This window comes from Cyprinodon tularosa, unplaced genomic scaffold, assembly GCF_016077235.1.
Source record: "Cyprinodon tularosa strain WSP-4 unplaced genomic scaffold, ASM1607723v1 ctg121, whole genome shotgun sequence".
NCBI classification, from domain to species: domain Eukaryota; kingdom Metazoa; phylum Chordata; class Actinopteri; order Cyprinodontiformes; family Cyprinodontidae; genus Cyprinodon; species Cyprinodon tularosa.
The window spans coordinates 1341265-1358888 of NW_024038015.1; the positions used below are offsets into that span (position 1 = coordinate 1341265).

Consider the following 17624-nt stretch of genomic DNA (forward strand, 5'->3'; position numbering starts at 1 on the left):
TTACTACAGTGTTCAGTGAAAATATTGCAATGCATCGCAATATTTCAAGTATCGTGATGCATCGTGATAGAATCGCATCGTGGCATGTGAATCGTGATTCGAATCGAATCGTGACTTCTTTGCCAATACCCACCCCTACTGGCAACACAAGAAGTCCTATGCCCATACACAGCCCAATAAATGTCTTCATCTCCGTCACAGTCACGGGTGACCACTTTGCCATCTTTGCTCTTGTTGGAGTTTGGTTTGTTTGGTCACTGTACCTATTCGTCTCGGTAACAAGATGTATCCAAAGTTCTTCATTAAAAATATGCTCAAATGCCTGCAGCGGTGTGGTGTCTGCAGGCAAATCAACTTTCACTCCAGGTGTGCGGTTGAAAACACTCCGTGCATTGCGGTGGTAGTTCGATTGGTTCAGCGCGTTCAAAGTCATCATTTTCATCTATACCGTCATCAAAGCCGACACACTCCTCAAAATCACTGCCTTCCGACATCTCTTCTCTGTCAAACTCCTCCATGTTTGCTTGAAAAAAACTTCTTTCTTCTTGCTTGACTTATATGCTCTCCCGGCGTCAATGGTAGAATTACGCAACAGCGCCCCCGGCTTGAATGGTAGAAATGCGGTAATGCTTTCCCGGCCTAAATGGGTTAAACAATGCCAACCAACTCTACGCCAGCACAGTGTGGACATAATTGTACAAACATGAACAAATATCAAACACTTTCGGGGTTGCATTCATAAAGCAAACCAGTGCCGCCGGGGAAGGGTGCAAACCAGGGGCGGAGGATGGATTGCTTGGGAAAGATGATGAGAAGGTAATGCCTGAATCCAAACAGTGATCTCATCTGATGTATGAGACCTCATTCTTCTCTGTCACTGCTCCTCATAAACAACATGGCAGGGTTTGGCGTACAGCCAAGAAACACCGCAGATTTGCTCAAGTCGACAAATTTGTGCATCATTTTTCGAAGCAGCTGGCAGTTTTTGCTCTTAGTGTAACTGATTCCTTGTGACACATTACTATTCCTGGAGCTGCTGAGGTTAAGCACCTACTTAAGGCACATTTCTTAACTCTTCTGCAAATACCATGAATCAAGGAGCAAAAAGAGTCTATACGGTGTCAGCTACATCTACTGACACCCCTGAGATATGTAATTAAAAAGCCCTAAAATAAGTCAATCTTTTACTGCAGAAGTATAATCCTGCAGCACAAATTTACAAAGGTACAATTTTGAAAAAGATATATTGAGTGGAGTAATAAAACCCCATGTTAATCATTTTTTTTAATCAAGACATGTAAAGCTACAGTAGTTTGTACCCATAACAATCCTTTTAAAATTAACTCAAGAAAAGCTTTTTTTAATTTTCTGTCTTTTCTGCACTTTTTAATTTTTTAAGATTTTTCAAAACGTTATAACTTGTTTTTAATTTTTTTTTTAATTTTTTGCTATCCTTGTGTATCAAAATGTGTAACTCTTAGGCCTTTGGGGTCCATTTGAATACTGCAAGTCAGTAAGGCTCATTGCTCCACATTGAGAATTGAATATTATTATTTTTTATTTATTTAATTCCCTTACAATTACAAGATGTGTAAATGAGGTCTGCTGTATTAATCGCTGTTGCCTCTATTGGCTCTAGTCAGTTCATGAGAGAAGGATCGGGCTGGTTTCTTTAAATGTGCCTGTCAGTGTGACACACTGCACGGCCTCATTCACCTGTTTACTTTGTTGGTTCTCTGCCACAACTGATGCATAAGTGGAAGAACATAAGCAATTTCTTTCTAAAGATGGATCACAAAGACCAGCCACAAGTGCACCTCGATGATCCCCATTACAGAATCCACACAAGACTAAAAAAGTAAGAAAGTTGTCCAGTGGAACAAAAAGGGACAATTGGAGTCTGATTTGTGGCAGAAACAGACAAGAATTACGAGATTTCAACAAATGATAAAAGCTGAGATATGCCAGCAATTGGCTCTCTTTTTTTTAATGCTTGGTTCAAAGTAACTTTAATATTCATAACTTCTTACCTCAGAAGAGATTACTTCTCTAAACAAATGGCCTGTGCAGTCGCAGTGGCAGACTCATGCTTTTGTGTTGTTTTGTGCTTTCTTTTCCTTTTCCTTCCTTGTCATTTTAACTTTCACCAGAGGGCAAATATCTGTAAAAACTCAGGGACTTGTACATGCCAAAGCGGAAGTTTCTCAGCAGTTCCCATGATAAATGCTGTCCGAACCTAAATTCAACAGAAAACTTGCGGACTAAACCCAAGAAAGGCCCCAGGCACCGATAACATACCGGGGTGTACAAGGAGTGTGCAGATCAGCTGGCTGGTGTCCTCACAGACATTTTCAACACCTCGCAGGACCAATGCATAATGCCAGCCTGCTTCAAGTCCACCACCATCATTCTGGTCCTAAAAAAGCTTCAGCACACCTCACTCAATGACTACGGGCCTGTCGCACTGACTCAGATCACGATGAAGTGCTTTGAAAGGCTGGTTAAAGAAAGCATCGTCTCAGGTTTGCTGCCAACATTCGACCAGCTCTGAGGACGGCACCTCCTCTTCTCCTTACCTGAGCCTGGCATACCTGGAAGAGAAGAACAACCACGTGCAGATGCTGTTCCTGGACTTCAGATCAGCTTTCAACACCATCATCCCACAGCATCTGATGGGCAAAGTGGAACAGCCGAGCTTCAACCAGACTGACCTCAGTCGGTCCGGGTCGGACAGAACACCTCTGATGTCATCATCCTAAGCACAGGCTCCCCTCACAGCTGCGTCATGAGCCCCCTGCTGTTCACCCTGATGACACAAGACTGCGTCCCCAGGTTCACAACCAATCACATCTTGAAGTTCACAGACAACACTACAGTGGTGGGCCTCATCAGAGACGACAACGACCTGGACTACAGAGAGGAGGTAGAGCAGCTGGTGGGCTGGTGCAGAGACAACAATCTGATCCTGAATGTGGAGAAAATGAGGGAGAGTTCAGGAAGAACCGGCCAAACCACGCTCCACTGCTCATGAACGGCTCAGCTGTAGAGGTGGTCAACAGCACCAAATTCCTGGGGACAACCTCACCTGGACTGTAAACACCAACTCACTGGTCAAAAGGGCACCAAAGCGCTTGTTCTTCCTTTGGAGGATGAGGAGAGCCCACCTGCCCCAACCCATCGTCACTGCCTTGAACAGAAACACCATAGAGAGCGTTCTGACCAGCTGTCTCACTGTGTGGTGCGGAGGCTGCAATGCCGCAGACTGGAAGAAGGTGCCTCCCTCCATAAATGACATTTAATCCCAGCACTGCGTGTCCCGAGCCCGTAACATCATAAAAAATGACCCCTTACACCCCAACCATGGACTGTTCTCCATGCTGCCATCTGGGAAGAGGTTTTGCAGCATTGGATGCAGGTCCAGCAGATTCCAGAACAGCTTCTTCCCCAGTGCCATTAGACTGCTAAATGTTGTATGAAATGGGGTTAAAAAAAACAGCACTGAATGTTGGAAACTACACCATGTTTACATTTTATCACTGCTGCACTTTGGAAATGGAAATGTCTTGAGAGCTGTACTGAACAAAATTTTGTTTTGTATACACTCTGTGTGTACAAAATGACAATAAAGTCTGTCTAAGTCTACGTCTAAGCTGAAGACTGATCCACAGAATCCGACTCATCATCATGTTAAATGTCAAAGAGAAAGATATGTGGATCAACAAATGTGGTTAAACAAATGTTGTTAAACCAATCATACTAGTTATGAAGAAAAAAAAAAAACTTCTCACATGTGTTTTTCTCTCAGATACAGTAAACATTTTTCCAAGGTCCTGTGTTACACAATTTAACTAGTGTACCACGAAATGTGGTTAATTTTGCCTAATACCAAATATTGTTCTTAGGACCACACCCAAAAAGATGAATCTTTAAAATAAAATTAGTATATATCCTTGAACAAATAAAGCACAGCTGAAATTCCATTATAATCAAAACATTGGTGGAAAGAAAGAAAAAAAGATTTCATGCTGTTGATAAAACTTAAGCCAAAGCTGCAGCTTTAAAGTGGCTTTTGGGCTTGTATTGGTATTTTCCCCTCTTTTAATTAATCTAAACATGTTTTAAGAAAAAGAATGACAAATGTGTAATTCAAGTGTAATTTCAAATAAAAGCTTAACTAAGCTTTCTGTACGACCAAGAGTATCTTAACTATGCTTTAAAAATGGGGATTAAATACTCTGAAATTCAAGGTTTATTATCAGTAACCATGGAAAGTTCTTACCTGTGTAGAGGGAGATGTATGCAGAGTCTATCACTTCATATTTCAGACCAGGGAGAAATGGTCGCCACTGAATGAGACACAAGGTGAAAGAAATGCAACTGTGTTAGAGTACACTTCTAAATGCCAACTTGTGGAATATGAAACCGTGAACAGGAATCATTCATGCCAGTTTGTCAGCTAAGTGACATTCTCTCTGTTGCTGAGCATCTGAAAATCCCAAGATTTTGTTTCTATTAATATTAATTCTGGGTGAGCAGAGACAGCAGAGTGATACGTTGGCAGTAAAAGTTGCGAGGTAAGTTAAGTAAGGGACTAAAGAAAGGGGAAGCAATGAAAACTGAGAAAAAAAGAGAACAAGAGCAGAGGTGTAAAAAACTGAGGGAAATCAACTAATGACCTGAAATAGAACAGCATGGAGAGGAAGGAAGAGAGACAGGCAACAATCTCCTAAATAGATTTCCCAATTACCTCGTCACTTCTGCTTACCAAGGATGTAATCATGGGAGACAGGTCATTTTCTAACCTTTCTTTAGAGAATACAAATATAAACACCCATCTCAGAATCCATGCAAATACATCTACAACAGTGTCTGAGGACAACAGGCACACACACACACCCTCTTACTCAGATAAAGTGTCATTTCATAAAAGTGTCATCAACTTACAACAAGCAACAACAAGTTGTGTTCACAGCCATGTTGATGCAGTGACACTTAGGCAACCATACTGTAGCCACAGAAGGACGCAAACACAGGAGCATCAAACAAGGACAGAGAAGGAATATCGTGCTGGGCAGCAGCAGGGAGCGGCTCAGCAGGCCGCCGAAGACGTTGCCATTTTTGTTATTATTTCTGTGTAAATGTCTTGAAAAGCGAGCCGTCACAGGTAAAGTCAAAAGAGACAAAAAGTCAAGGCAACATATGAGTTTAAGGTGTTTACTTTCCCCCAACTTACAGTGCAGTAAGGACAAACTAAACTAAACTAAACATTTATAGCTTCTGTTTTTTTGTTTATTATAGTAACACACACATTTGCATCATTGCCTATGTATTAAATATACCCCGTTCTTTACAAAGTTTTCTCAAGTGTGCACAGTTGGGTAAAAAAGTTATTTGCCAACTTACATTTTTTTTTTTTTTTCCTTTTTGCCAGGTATTGTTTTAGATCAAACAGATGTTCACATAAAGTCACCCTAAGAAGAAAACCAAGTGCGTTTTGCAAAAGATTATTTAAGCTATCAGAAAAAAGTTCCTCCTAAACATATGTGAAGAAGTGATTGGACCCTCAAGGGGAAACAAATGCTACTTCTACTGAATATCAAAGACATGATTGTATTCCTATAAAAAATTGTATTAACAATTCGATCAAAAACCTCACAATAGAGTGCAGCCAAAAATGATTCACATACCTGCATTTCTTAGTAACTAGTCCACCTTTGGCAGCAATTATATATAGTGTCAAATCATTCTTAACATGGTGCCTGAGCCTAGCATGCCTAATTTTGCGTAGGTCCATACATTGTTCTTTCCATTACATATCAAGATACTTCAGATTGGATGGAAGGCATCTGTGCACATCAGTTTTTTGAGCTCTCCAGAGACGTTCATCCAGATTCAAGTCTGAACTCTGTCTTGGTCCTTGTATAACACACTGGATCTTAAGACATTCCTTTGTGATGTTGTCAGTCTGCCCTTCTTTGCTGTACTGCTAAAAAACAAGACATAAAATAACTGAAATAGACGTACAGAGAAGTTCAAACCCCATCGAAACCTTCTTTCTCTGCAAATCTCACAATTCTTAACTTCCACCATAAAACGGGTGAATATTGTTTTCATCTTCCTTCTATAGAAACTGTCAGGAGAATTATTGATATTGATTTTTAATAATCAAGACTTTTTTTGTCTGGCAGACCTAAAAGCTCACTGTTGTGTATTTTCCTTTGATTAAACTGCTCTCTTACAAGCTTGAGGAGCAAAACTTGATATCTTACTGTAACACCTGGGAAATAACTGCGTAAACAAACCTTGATCTTTCACGTTTGCTTAAGATTCTCTTGAGATCAAAATTAACAGACTGTATGTTTGCCAGAAACATCTGACTTTTTGTACATCTTTATCAATAGCTTTTCTTTTTTTGCCAATGTCTGTTTTTTTTCCAAGAAGGGCACAGAGTTTAACTGCATCCTTTCAATCAATGATCTCCTAAACTCTGCCTTATCCACCGACAGCTGGCAATAGGCCCGAAGCGACAGAGTGCAAACACAAAAATGAGATCAAATAAAATCACTTTGGGAGTGGGCAGGGAAACAAGACAGGTGTCTTTAACACCTCATGGCACCTGCCCAAGAGACAGTAGAAAACCAAACCACTATCTAACAACTATTTATTAAACCTTCATTTATAATGGAGGTTCTTTTTGAACATATATATATGCAAATTCACTGAATATTTAAACCACTTCTCAACTCACAGTTTCAACTCTAGTTTTTACTATCATGTAATAGTGACTGAGTGTTCCAATTTAAAATAATTTGGGGCCAGTCTTAGCTGTAAAGTACCGAGAGGCTCATTTATTTACTTTCGATATTTCTGTTGTCAAAACATTATAGTACATCGTTCTAAATATATTATAAATACAACTGATCATAAATACATTTGTTAAACCGGTAGTGATGAGGTAAAGTCAGTTTAAAGCTCAGAAATTTTTAAAGAAAGGTGTGCAAAGGATTGGGTGGGAAATTGCTAGAAATTACAGCATTTTTATCTGTCATCATTTCTTTTTTCACTAGTTTATAAGCAGTTGATCTGCATGATAGGCCATCATTTTTCAGACCAAGACATGAACAACAGTTTATCAGTAGCTCTTATCAGTGACATGGAAGCAGACGTTGCTGAAGAGCCAAAAATCAAATCTTGCAGCTGTGCTGTGAAAACAGAAAAGTGACAGTTAAACTAATTACTGGGCAACTAGTACAAAAGAAGCATTTAACTCAGTCCCCTCTTAGTTCTCTAGTTTGGAGTAAAGTGTAATTGAAACCAGTGATTCCCAACCGGGGGTATACGTTATTTCATTGCAAGGGGTACATTAAAATATTTGTCTCTTAGGTAGTAAAAGGCTTGTCTCAGTTCTGCTTTGTGAGGACCCAACTGAAAAATTAAACAAGCTTTTTTAAACCAAAAAGTAAGTTTTTCTTATAGGTTTAAAACTAATTAAGTCATTCTGATCATAATTTTCGTTCTGGATTTTGTTCCGGATTCAAAGTCTGAAATTTAAATGTGACTGTAAGAGAGTTACTCAGAAGAGCTGCCGTTTATAAATACAGGTTTATAATATGATTTTATTTGTATTTATTTCTATTCCATACTAAGTTCCAGGCAGCATATATATGTTTTTTTTATTTGAGATGGAAAGAATATAACTATAAAAATTAAATCCACAAATCAAAAGACAGACAGGCAGACAGACAGATAGATAGATTATAGATAGGAAATTCACCTGCTCAATAGCAAAGATAAAAACATAAAATAGGATAAAAAAAACTCATAATTACATTAAAAAATAATAATAAAAAACTCAGTTCTTCAAGAGGCATTAAACTGTCTAATGAAAGCTGAGAAAAAATAACTTCTGTATCTCTCCATTCTGCTTCTCACAGAAATTAGTCTTGAAATAGTCATTATCTCAGTTATTGTACATTCAACTTTTGGACGATCATCAATACTTTTGAAACAGAGGGGTACTCCTGGTAAGGAAAAATACCCAAAGGGGTACGCAAGTGAAAAAAAAGGTTGTGAAACACTGCTTTAAACTACTGTTCAGGACCATAAAGCAATGCAAAACACCATTTATGCCAATCGGTACTGTAGACTCAGGCCTTAATATTTCTATTTTAGGTATGTATCTACTGGATAAATTAAAAAAGGAAAAGTGATCACATCTTCTCAAACCCTTAAGAGCTTCCCTGCCAATGCTAAAGTAAGGGATCCCCGTTGCACAATGTGTTCATGGGGACAAACTGTTCCTATATGTAATAGGAATGGGGTTTTAAGACCATTAACTCGAGTTATATGACCTCCGAAATAAAGCTTTGTACATAGACTCAAGAGGGCTTTCATATGTTTGCTTCTGTATTACATGTGGTACAGAGTTAAACAGGACCTCTTATGGCTTTCTTTCTGACACTCTTTCCTAAAGGTTTGTAAAATACATTCCTAAAAGCAATACTAATGTTTAACTTCACAAAAGTTTATAGCTGTGACAAAAAATTGTTAAAATTATATGAATATGTTAAATGCACCATTTCTTCAGAGAACAAATAAAGATTTAAAAGATGTGAACTTTGCTGTCATACACTGACAGGTGCCCAGCAGCAAAGCATTGTGTTTACAGCTTATACAGGTGCTGGTCATAAAATTAGAATATCATGAAAAAGTAGATTGATTTCAGTAATTCCATTTAAAAAGTGAAACTTGTATATTATATTCATACATTACATACAAACTCATATATTTCAGATGTTTATTTTGTTTAATTTTGATGATTACAAATGACAACAAATGAAAATCTCAAATTCATCATATCAGAAAATTAGAATATTGTGAAAAGGTTCAAAATTGATGGCCCCTGGTGCCACACTCTAATCAGCTAATTAACTCAAACCACCTGCAAAAGCCTTTAAATGGTCTTTCAGTCTAGTTCTATAGGCTACACAATCATGGGGAAGACTGCTGACTTGACAGTTGTCCAAAAGACGAACATCGACACCTTGCACAAGGAGGGCAAGACACAAAAGGTCATCGCTAAAGAGGCTGGCTGTTCACAGAGCTCAGTGTCCAAGCACATTAATAGAGAGGCGAAGGGAAGGAAAAGATGTGGTCGAAAAAAGTGTACAAGCAAGAGAGATAACCGCACCCTGGAGAGGATTGTGAAACAAAACCCATTCAAAAATGTGGGGGAGATTCACAAAGAGTGGACTGCAGCTGGAGTGAGTGCTTCAAGAACCACCACACACAGACGTATGAAAGACATGGGTTTCTGCTGTCGCATTCCTTGTGTCAAGCCACTCTTGAACCACAGACAGCGTCAGAAGCGTCTTGCCTGGGCTAAAGAGAAACAGGACTGGACTGCTGGTGAGTGGTCCAAAGTCATGTTCTCTGATGAAAGTAAATTTTGCATTTCCTTTGGAAATCAAGGTCCCAGAGTCTGGAGGAAAAGAAGAGAGGCACTTCATCCACGTTGCTTGAAGTCCAGTGTAAAGTTTCCACAGTCAGTGATGGTTTGGGGTGCCATGTCATCTGCTGGTGTTGGTCCATTGTGTTTTCTGAGGTCCAGGGTCAACGCAGCCACATACCAGGAAGTTTTAGAGCACTTCATGCTTCCTGCAGCTGACCAACTTTTTGGAGATGCAGATTTCATTTTCCAACAGGACTTGGCACCTGCACACAGTGCCAAAGCTACCAGTACCTGGTTGAAGGACCATGGTATCCCTGTTCTTAATTGGCCAGCAAACTCTCCTGACCTTAACCCCATAGAAAATCTATGGGGTATTGTGAAGAAGAAGATGCAATACACCAGACCCAACAATTCAGAAGAGCTAAAAGCCACTATTAGAGCAACCTGGGCTATCATAACACCTGAGCAGTGCCACAGACTGATCGACTCCATGCCACGCCGCATTGCTGCAGTAATACAGGCCAAAGGAGGCCCAACTAAATACTGAGTGCTGTACATGCTCATACTTTTCATGTTCATACTTTTCAGTTGGCCAACATTTCTATAAATCCTTTGTTTTTATTGGTCTTCAGTAATATTCTAATTTTCTGATATGATGAATTTGAGATTTTCATTTGTTGTCATTTGTAATCATCAGAATTAAACAAAATAAACATCTGAAATATATGAGTTTGTATGTAATGTATGAATATAATATACAAGTTTCACTTTTTAAATGGAATTATTGAAATCAATCTACTTTTTCATGATATTCTAATTTTATGACCAGCACCTGTAGTGGTAAGCAGAAGAGTGAAGAAATACTGCCATCAAAGAACACAAATGACAACAGTAAAATGGTCAATAAAATATGGAAAAGATTTAAGCAATAAAGAAAACCATAGAAACAAGGGGAAATAAATATAGCGCCGTGAAAACGATGACATACAGAACTATTATGATCTTATTTGAATTGGCAACAGCACAGAACCAAACAATTACATGCTAGAGGATAAATGTCACTCTCTATTCCTTGTCATTGATGTGGAAAGAGGAGCTTGTTTTTCCGTGTCACATCAGGTCTTGCCTGGGGATTGAGGAGCAGTTTTGAGAGAGTTGAGGAGGTGGATATAGAGACAGAGCACTGAATGTTCTATTCTGGATTTTTACATTATCAGAGGAGTCTAAGCACTGACATTACAGACGGACAACAAGAATGACCCAACTAGCATTACAATATCAATTGCTGTTGCTGAAAAACACAGAAAAGAAGAAAAGAATAATAGCTTAAGGCTAACATACCCAAAAAATGTCATTTTCCAATAGAGACATTAACAGAATTAAGCTGTAATAAACTTTAACACACATTGGCATCCAAAAACAAAAAAGAAAGAGTGCCCTATAACTAATATTAAAGATAGTTTTTAACCAACCCCTTAATATGAGTCTACACTATGAGCCAGGCTCACCTATTTTACCACAGAAATACACAAGAATCAGTAAACCGATTCGCCCTATTGATAGAAAACTTAGGGCTAAGTGTCCTAGCAGACACTTTGCCATATGAGGCGTGAAAAATGTCATAGTTAGTTTTTGGGTGAAAAAACTAACTGTGAAACTATCACACCGCAGGTGTTTGATGAAATATCACCTTGATGCTATGAAATAAATGAGCCAGGAGAGGAGCCCTGCAGTGTGTGAACATATTCATTGTTAATATTGTGGTGGTGCACCTGCAGCTTTTCAGAGGATGTTTGGATGGTTGTGGATGTGTGGGCTTTGTGTCACAGTACATCTGCTTTTAATTTTTGGGCCATTTATTAAACTATAAATACAAAAGTTGAAAGTAAAATAGTGGTTGAGCAATTTATAACAGTCAGTATTAAGTTTTATTAACGTAATCTACACCTACCCAATAATATAGGGCAGAGGAATGTCCAAATTAATGTAAAAGTCAATGCATGGACAGTGGTCATGGAAATGGAGGAATGGATGGACTGATAGAAGAACAAACTCATTTTAGGAAACAAAAAAACATTTGAAATATACACCACCTCAAAAAATAATACCTTTCCCCCTAATAAATGTACCTTATCACCTGTCATGTTACCTCAGTAACATCCATTCATAAAACCTTTAGAGGTGTTTCTGTCTAGGTTTTTTATTCAGGAACAAAAACAAAGAAGGATGGCTATGCCTGAACTGAGCCACAATGTGATTTCACTGATGAGGGACAAAATCTATTTTCTGTAAAATCAAACACGTGAAATACTAAGGAATCTTGTAGGGGAACTAAGTATGAGTTCTTAGACAAAATCTGACAAAGACACACTTTAAGTGGAATATCGTCTCTTTTTCATGAGCTGGCCTAAACGAAAAGAATATAATAGAATTTATTGATGTACCAGCATGGATGTGAAGGTGACAAGTCAAACCAAGCAAACACAAAAAGATTTAAAAAAAGAAAAGAAGATAGTAAGAATATTACTTACACTAACAAACATTACAGTGAGCTCACGGTATACAAAAAATATACTCTGTGGTTATTAAACATATAAAATGTGCATCTATTGTAGCAGCAAAACAGAACAAAATGTACTTAGTCTGTTGGGAGAAGTGAAGTTTGTCAAAATGAGCTTTCCTGCTCTGCAACAGCATTATGCTTTGTATATGAGACATTCTTCAGGAGTATTTTTAGACAAAGTCCCTGTTTCCCGTCACCTGCAATGACTTGAGGCTGCATCCCAGGTCGGAGTTGGCCTTCCTGATGAGTTAATCTAAATTCTTCCTCTCACCATATTTGAAATTAAGCATGAAGACTTTAATGAAGACGTCTTTTAAATGTCTGTTAAAAGTAGGACACACTCACTGCATTCAAACCCCTGACTAACAATTCGTGGTAGAGGCTGGAATGCTTTTGTAGGCATGGATTGGCCACTGAGCCTCTGCAAGTGCAACAGAGAAATATTTGGTCATGAGTTTGAGGTGTGTTGCAGCAGAAGTGCAAAAATGGAGCTATTAAAATCCTACATCTAAACTTCACACCAATGCCTCTCTATTAAGTTGCAACTGCTAATTAAAGTGTTGCTTTCTTCTTCTCTGTCATCCTCTCAATCATTCTGTTTAATGGGAAACACTTTCTGTCCTCCTGTCAGGCAGAGATCAGTGGATGTTTTTCCTAAGGCTGGTAGAAAAGGTCCTGTTTTTCACTGACAAAGATTCAGATGGTAATTAACAAAGTTAATGAAACTGAAGCTCATGAAGTCATTTGTCATGCTCAGCAGCCATTCTACTCTGACAGAAAACACTACTTTATTCTAACTTAGCTATGTTAAGCTATTGAGGGAGGTGACAGGACTGTGCAGGTTTGGTGAATTTCCTCTCCCTATCTAACTCCCTCTTACTGCTACTAAATATGCATTTGGGTCTAGGAAATTAAGGGCATGGTGTATTTTAAAATGGTTTTCCTGCACCAGTTACTATTTATATTCAACCTTTCAAGCAGCTATTTTTTTTTTAAATTCTGAATGCAACAGATATAATTAAATTAGAACAAGGATATTTGGTTTGTATGCTGGTGCAAAAAACTTTCATAATGTCTTTTAGTGCAGCATGTTTAACAAAAAACATTCTTTAGAAATGGAGCTTACCTTCAATCACAGCTAAGAAAAAAGAAGTGAAAAATCCACAGTATCTGCTCTTTAATGAATAAAGGCCTGAGTATCTTTGGATTTATGTGAGCCCCAGGCTAATGCTGTTGTGAGCCGGTCACAGTAAATCTGCTATTTCTGTTATGGTGTAAAATGTATTCCACTGTTAAATCACATACTGGGGTCTTACTGACACAGAACCCTCACATATACACACAACCCAGTGTATCATTTCAACTTGCTTCTTGCACATTCATTACATTTTATGAACTTGGACAGATTTTAGGCTTAGGAAATGTGAATAGTCTGTTAAAAAGAATGACCTTGAAATAATTGCATAGCGAAAATTGTGGATTTAATTTAAATTTCCTTAATTTACCCACTGTAGGGCAAACAGGAACATTTCAATTCCATTCTATTGTGCCATGTTTATTTAATAAAGGCTGCTAAAATGACTTATAAGTAGGCCTTTTCTTTTTTATTTCCAGTAGCACCCCTCCAGAAGTAGAATCTGCCTTAAGGGGATCAGACATGCATTCTAGATATTTGATTCTCAGCCAATTGCTAACATAGCCTGCTGAATTGCAGCTAGAACATGCAACTGATTTGCTACATACGACATTCATCTACTCACTCTTGCTGCAACATTAAACGACAAATACTGCTCTCAATGTGTTCCATAAGTCTGTTTTGCTGACAGCGCCACAAAGATGCAATGTGAGACAAGCTTTCATTGCGACAACAGCCTGACAGATAGATAAAGCAGAGAAAGATACAGCGATGAAATCTTTGTTAAGAAGAATGTACTGCTCACTGTGGAAAAGCCACAGAATGATGGTTATAATTCAATTCACCTCACAGCAATAGGAAGGAACATCTGCCGTTTACAGAGTGTGGCAAAATTTTATTTGCACCACTGCCATGGACAAAAATGTCCTTATCTGTTTTCCTGAAATTAAATGCCACAGCTAGTTTTTGAGGGGGGGGGGGGGGGGGGGTATTTGCTTAAATCAGAGGTCACGGATTAGCGGGCTGCGGTCCAGATCTGGACCCTCCTGCTGGCTAATCCGGACCCAACCTAATTTAAAACACTTATAAATTACTGCATGTTCAATGACAGTTTCTAAATTCACTTGCGCTGCTTCTCAGGTTAATATCGTAAAGCCTTCCGCAGCATCAAAATGAGCACCTTGATATGTGCTTGAGAATGGCTTTGTCGCTAATCAACCCCAGATTTAAAACCTTGCAGGTCAGCGTAAAGCCCACTGCTCTCATTAAGCCATAAAAAAAGGTTAAAAAAAAGTCAGTTCAGTTATTTTATGAAATATGTGAATCAGGAAATTGTCTATATACCAAACTGAACAATTGTTATTCTCTACTTTAAAAAACACTGTAGATTTTAAAATGGAAAACGCTTCTATTTTTTTCTACTTTTTTATTTAAAAATTAAATGTATAACATAAAAACCTCATTTTATTTCAGTGTTAAATTCTGTTCAAAGTAACAGATTATAATTAAAAATATCTTTGGACCTTTACTGGTTGATGATTTTCTATATACTTGGACCCCACTGATTTTTAATTAGTGACCCCTGGTTTAGATGATAGAAAGACCTGACATTGAGCTGTGACCCTTAATCCATGAACTTATTAGAAACCCCATCATTGTTAGAAACCTTCGGTCAGACCTGCTTATTCTAGAGACTCAGGCAGAGAGTTGTATACAGTCCATGCAAAAATGTTATAAAAAACAACTATAAATGCTTATACCTTTTCACATTTCGATGCATTATAATGACAACAGTTCCTGTTTTTTTTTAGTTGTCTTGATTTAGTTCAACACACATCATTGCATATTATGAGTTGTGGGAAAAGGAATGATTATGCATTTACTAGTTTTGGACATCCTGAAAATAGAATATGTGCTTATTTTTCATTGTAAAGCCCTTCAAACTCCACAGCAGTGAATGGAGAGCATCTACTGTAAGAACAGTGAACTAAATTAAAGCCAGTTTTCTATTCCTGGCCATTTTAACACTTTAAAGGAAAGTCCGGTCAGCAAGGGATAATCAATGGATCATTATCTATACCTAAAACGAATAGGTTTGCAGTGATTTAATGAATTTAGTATTTATCAGTAAAAAAATGAAAATAATTTCTGTCACGATCACTGAGTCAGAGACCAGCCATTTTTTCGCCCAAATAGAGCAACGCCTCACTCCTGACATCTTCCAGGAGTGACGTAACGGTACGGTAAGCCGAGCGCCATTCTGCCTGCTTTACAAGCAAAATCAATGGGAGCTACTATCCCCCCACCACAATCAACAACAATCATTTAAGATTTCAAGAGGACTTCACCATTGCAATTTGTGAGAGCTATAGTTAAATGGACAATGTCCACGTGCATGGCAGTTGGATGTTTTAATACATCGGGTAGAAGTGAAAAGAAAAAATCGTTATTTCACCTTTCTGATTCATGGTCCACCACCGGTTTGTCATTGGATTGCCAACTTGAAGAGGGAGGATTTGCTATCAAACTTCTGGCCAGAGAAAAAACACGTAATATGTAGCCAATATTTCGAGGAAGAATGTTTTTAAGATGACTTGGATAATAGTGCATTGTGACAAACACCAGATACAGCACTGGGACTTGCTCAACAGCTGATACCGCACTGTGACGTCACAAACTGGTAGGTGGCAGTAGTGTTCTGTGACAAACATGGATGCCTCCAGTAAAGCACATTCAAATGAAAATTACTCTTAATTAAAGCACTTATCATGTCTTGAACAGAATGTAATAATTTCACAGTTTTAGGTAATTTATTCCTGCTGTTTCTGTATGTGTAATGACGCTTTTATGCTGGAAGGTGAACCTCCATCCTAGTGTTACTTTTTTTGCAATATCTATAAGATTTGCCTCCTGGATCACCATGTATTTAACCTAAACAACTTTCTCATTACCAGCATTTCCATCTTTGCTCAAGCACAGCATCCCTGCAGCATGTCATTGCCCATGTTTCACCATGGGGATTGTGTGCTCCGGGTAATGAGCAGTCACAAGCACACCCTCCATATATTAGCTCAATCTATTATATGACAAGTGGGACACCTCTATTTTTTCTGACTTTTTTCTTGCCTTGCCAAGATTTGTGGATTGCACAAATAGTAACTGAACCTGTGTTCACGAATACTCTAACAAACTTGAGGCCTTCACAGAAAAACAATTAAATCACAAACTGTTTACAAACTCTTAAGCAGCTTTGACTAGAATATGATCTTAATGTCCCCACAAAATTTGCATCACCCCAATCAAAGATAAGAAACACAGAAAACCAACAATAATAAGGCACTGATTCTTAGACCTAACAAATAAAAAAGGAAAGAGTGGAGGTGAAAAATGTCACAAGAAGACTGTAAGCAATAAGGTCCATATGAATCCACATAGCATGACTTTAATTGTCAGGTTGTTAAAAAAGAATATAGAGTAAGACCAGCTGTCACACAGCTACCGTTGGTGTTATGTACCAACTGATTACTATAACCTGAACCTGGTTAAATGATATATCCTGTATCCCCACATAAATGATCTCTTTTTACCACCAGCCCACACAATAAGGGTAAAAGTTTATATAAGGCATGTGGGATTTTGTTTGACACTTCCTGAAGTAAAGTTCCACTTATCTTGGAGCTTTGCCTAAGGTGGAGACGCCACTCGCCATAGAAAATGGTGCATTGGAGAGACGGGAATAAAAAGAAACAGAGATGGATAAAAAAGCGAAGGTACTCGATTGACAAAATAATTTTAAAAAGGGAAAATAATAGATATCTTAAAGATACTGTGTTCTGTTTTCTTTAACATTATAAGTGAGACCAAATAGGGTATTGAGCAACATGGGGCTTTTAGTTTTAATTTTACATAAAGGGGTAAACTGCTATTTGCTAATCTACTTGTTGTGATATTGTCAGGTCTCCACTTACTGTCCAACAACTATGCAGGGATCCTTCATGAGACTCAGTCACTTTGCACAATAAGTTGTATTTACGAAAAACTTTGCTTTTATTCTGCCTAAAATATTGCAAATGGCATTTGCCATCTGTGTTCTTCAGCTAAGTGTTGCAAACAGGATATTTCTTCGCAAATATAATGTTTGTTTTTTTTTTTACAGAGAAATGAAAAACTGGTTCAAATGTATTGATAAGGCCTTACTTAAAGGTATAGTGGAGGATGTTCTTATTCTTGGTTGGATCATCAAAATAAGTGGTCCACCTAACTGTCAATCATTCTGGTGATATGTTTACTTAAGGCCGTCCTACGTGCTCGTCCCCATTTTCACTTACTGGTGGTGAGTCTGACATAGTGGAAAACTTGCAAATCTTCTTTTGGAAAGTAAGCTTGTATGAGCGATGGAAACAGCAACTTTTAAACAGAGCATGCATGAGGAGAAATGGGCTTGTGCATGCTCTCGCACGTGTTTAATAGGGAGC

At 38.2% G+C, this 17624-nt stretch overlaps 1 protein-coding gene across 1 annotated transcript in view; it reads right to left on the reverse strand.

Moving 5' to 3' along the window:
- Positions 1-17624, reverse strand: part of b4galnt4a (beta-1,4-N-acetyl-galactosaminyl transferase 4a) — a 229398-nt gene that overhangs the window by 15583 nt on the left and 196191 nt on the right. The window contains exon 9 of the mRNA XM_038275583.1: positions 4280-4346. Coding sequence (XP_038131511.1) covers positions 4280-4346 — 67 coding nt within the window. The remainder of the gene's footprint in view (positions 1-4279; positions 4347-17624) is intronic.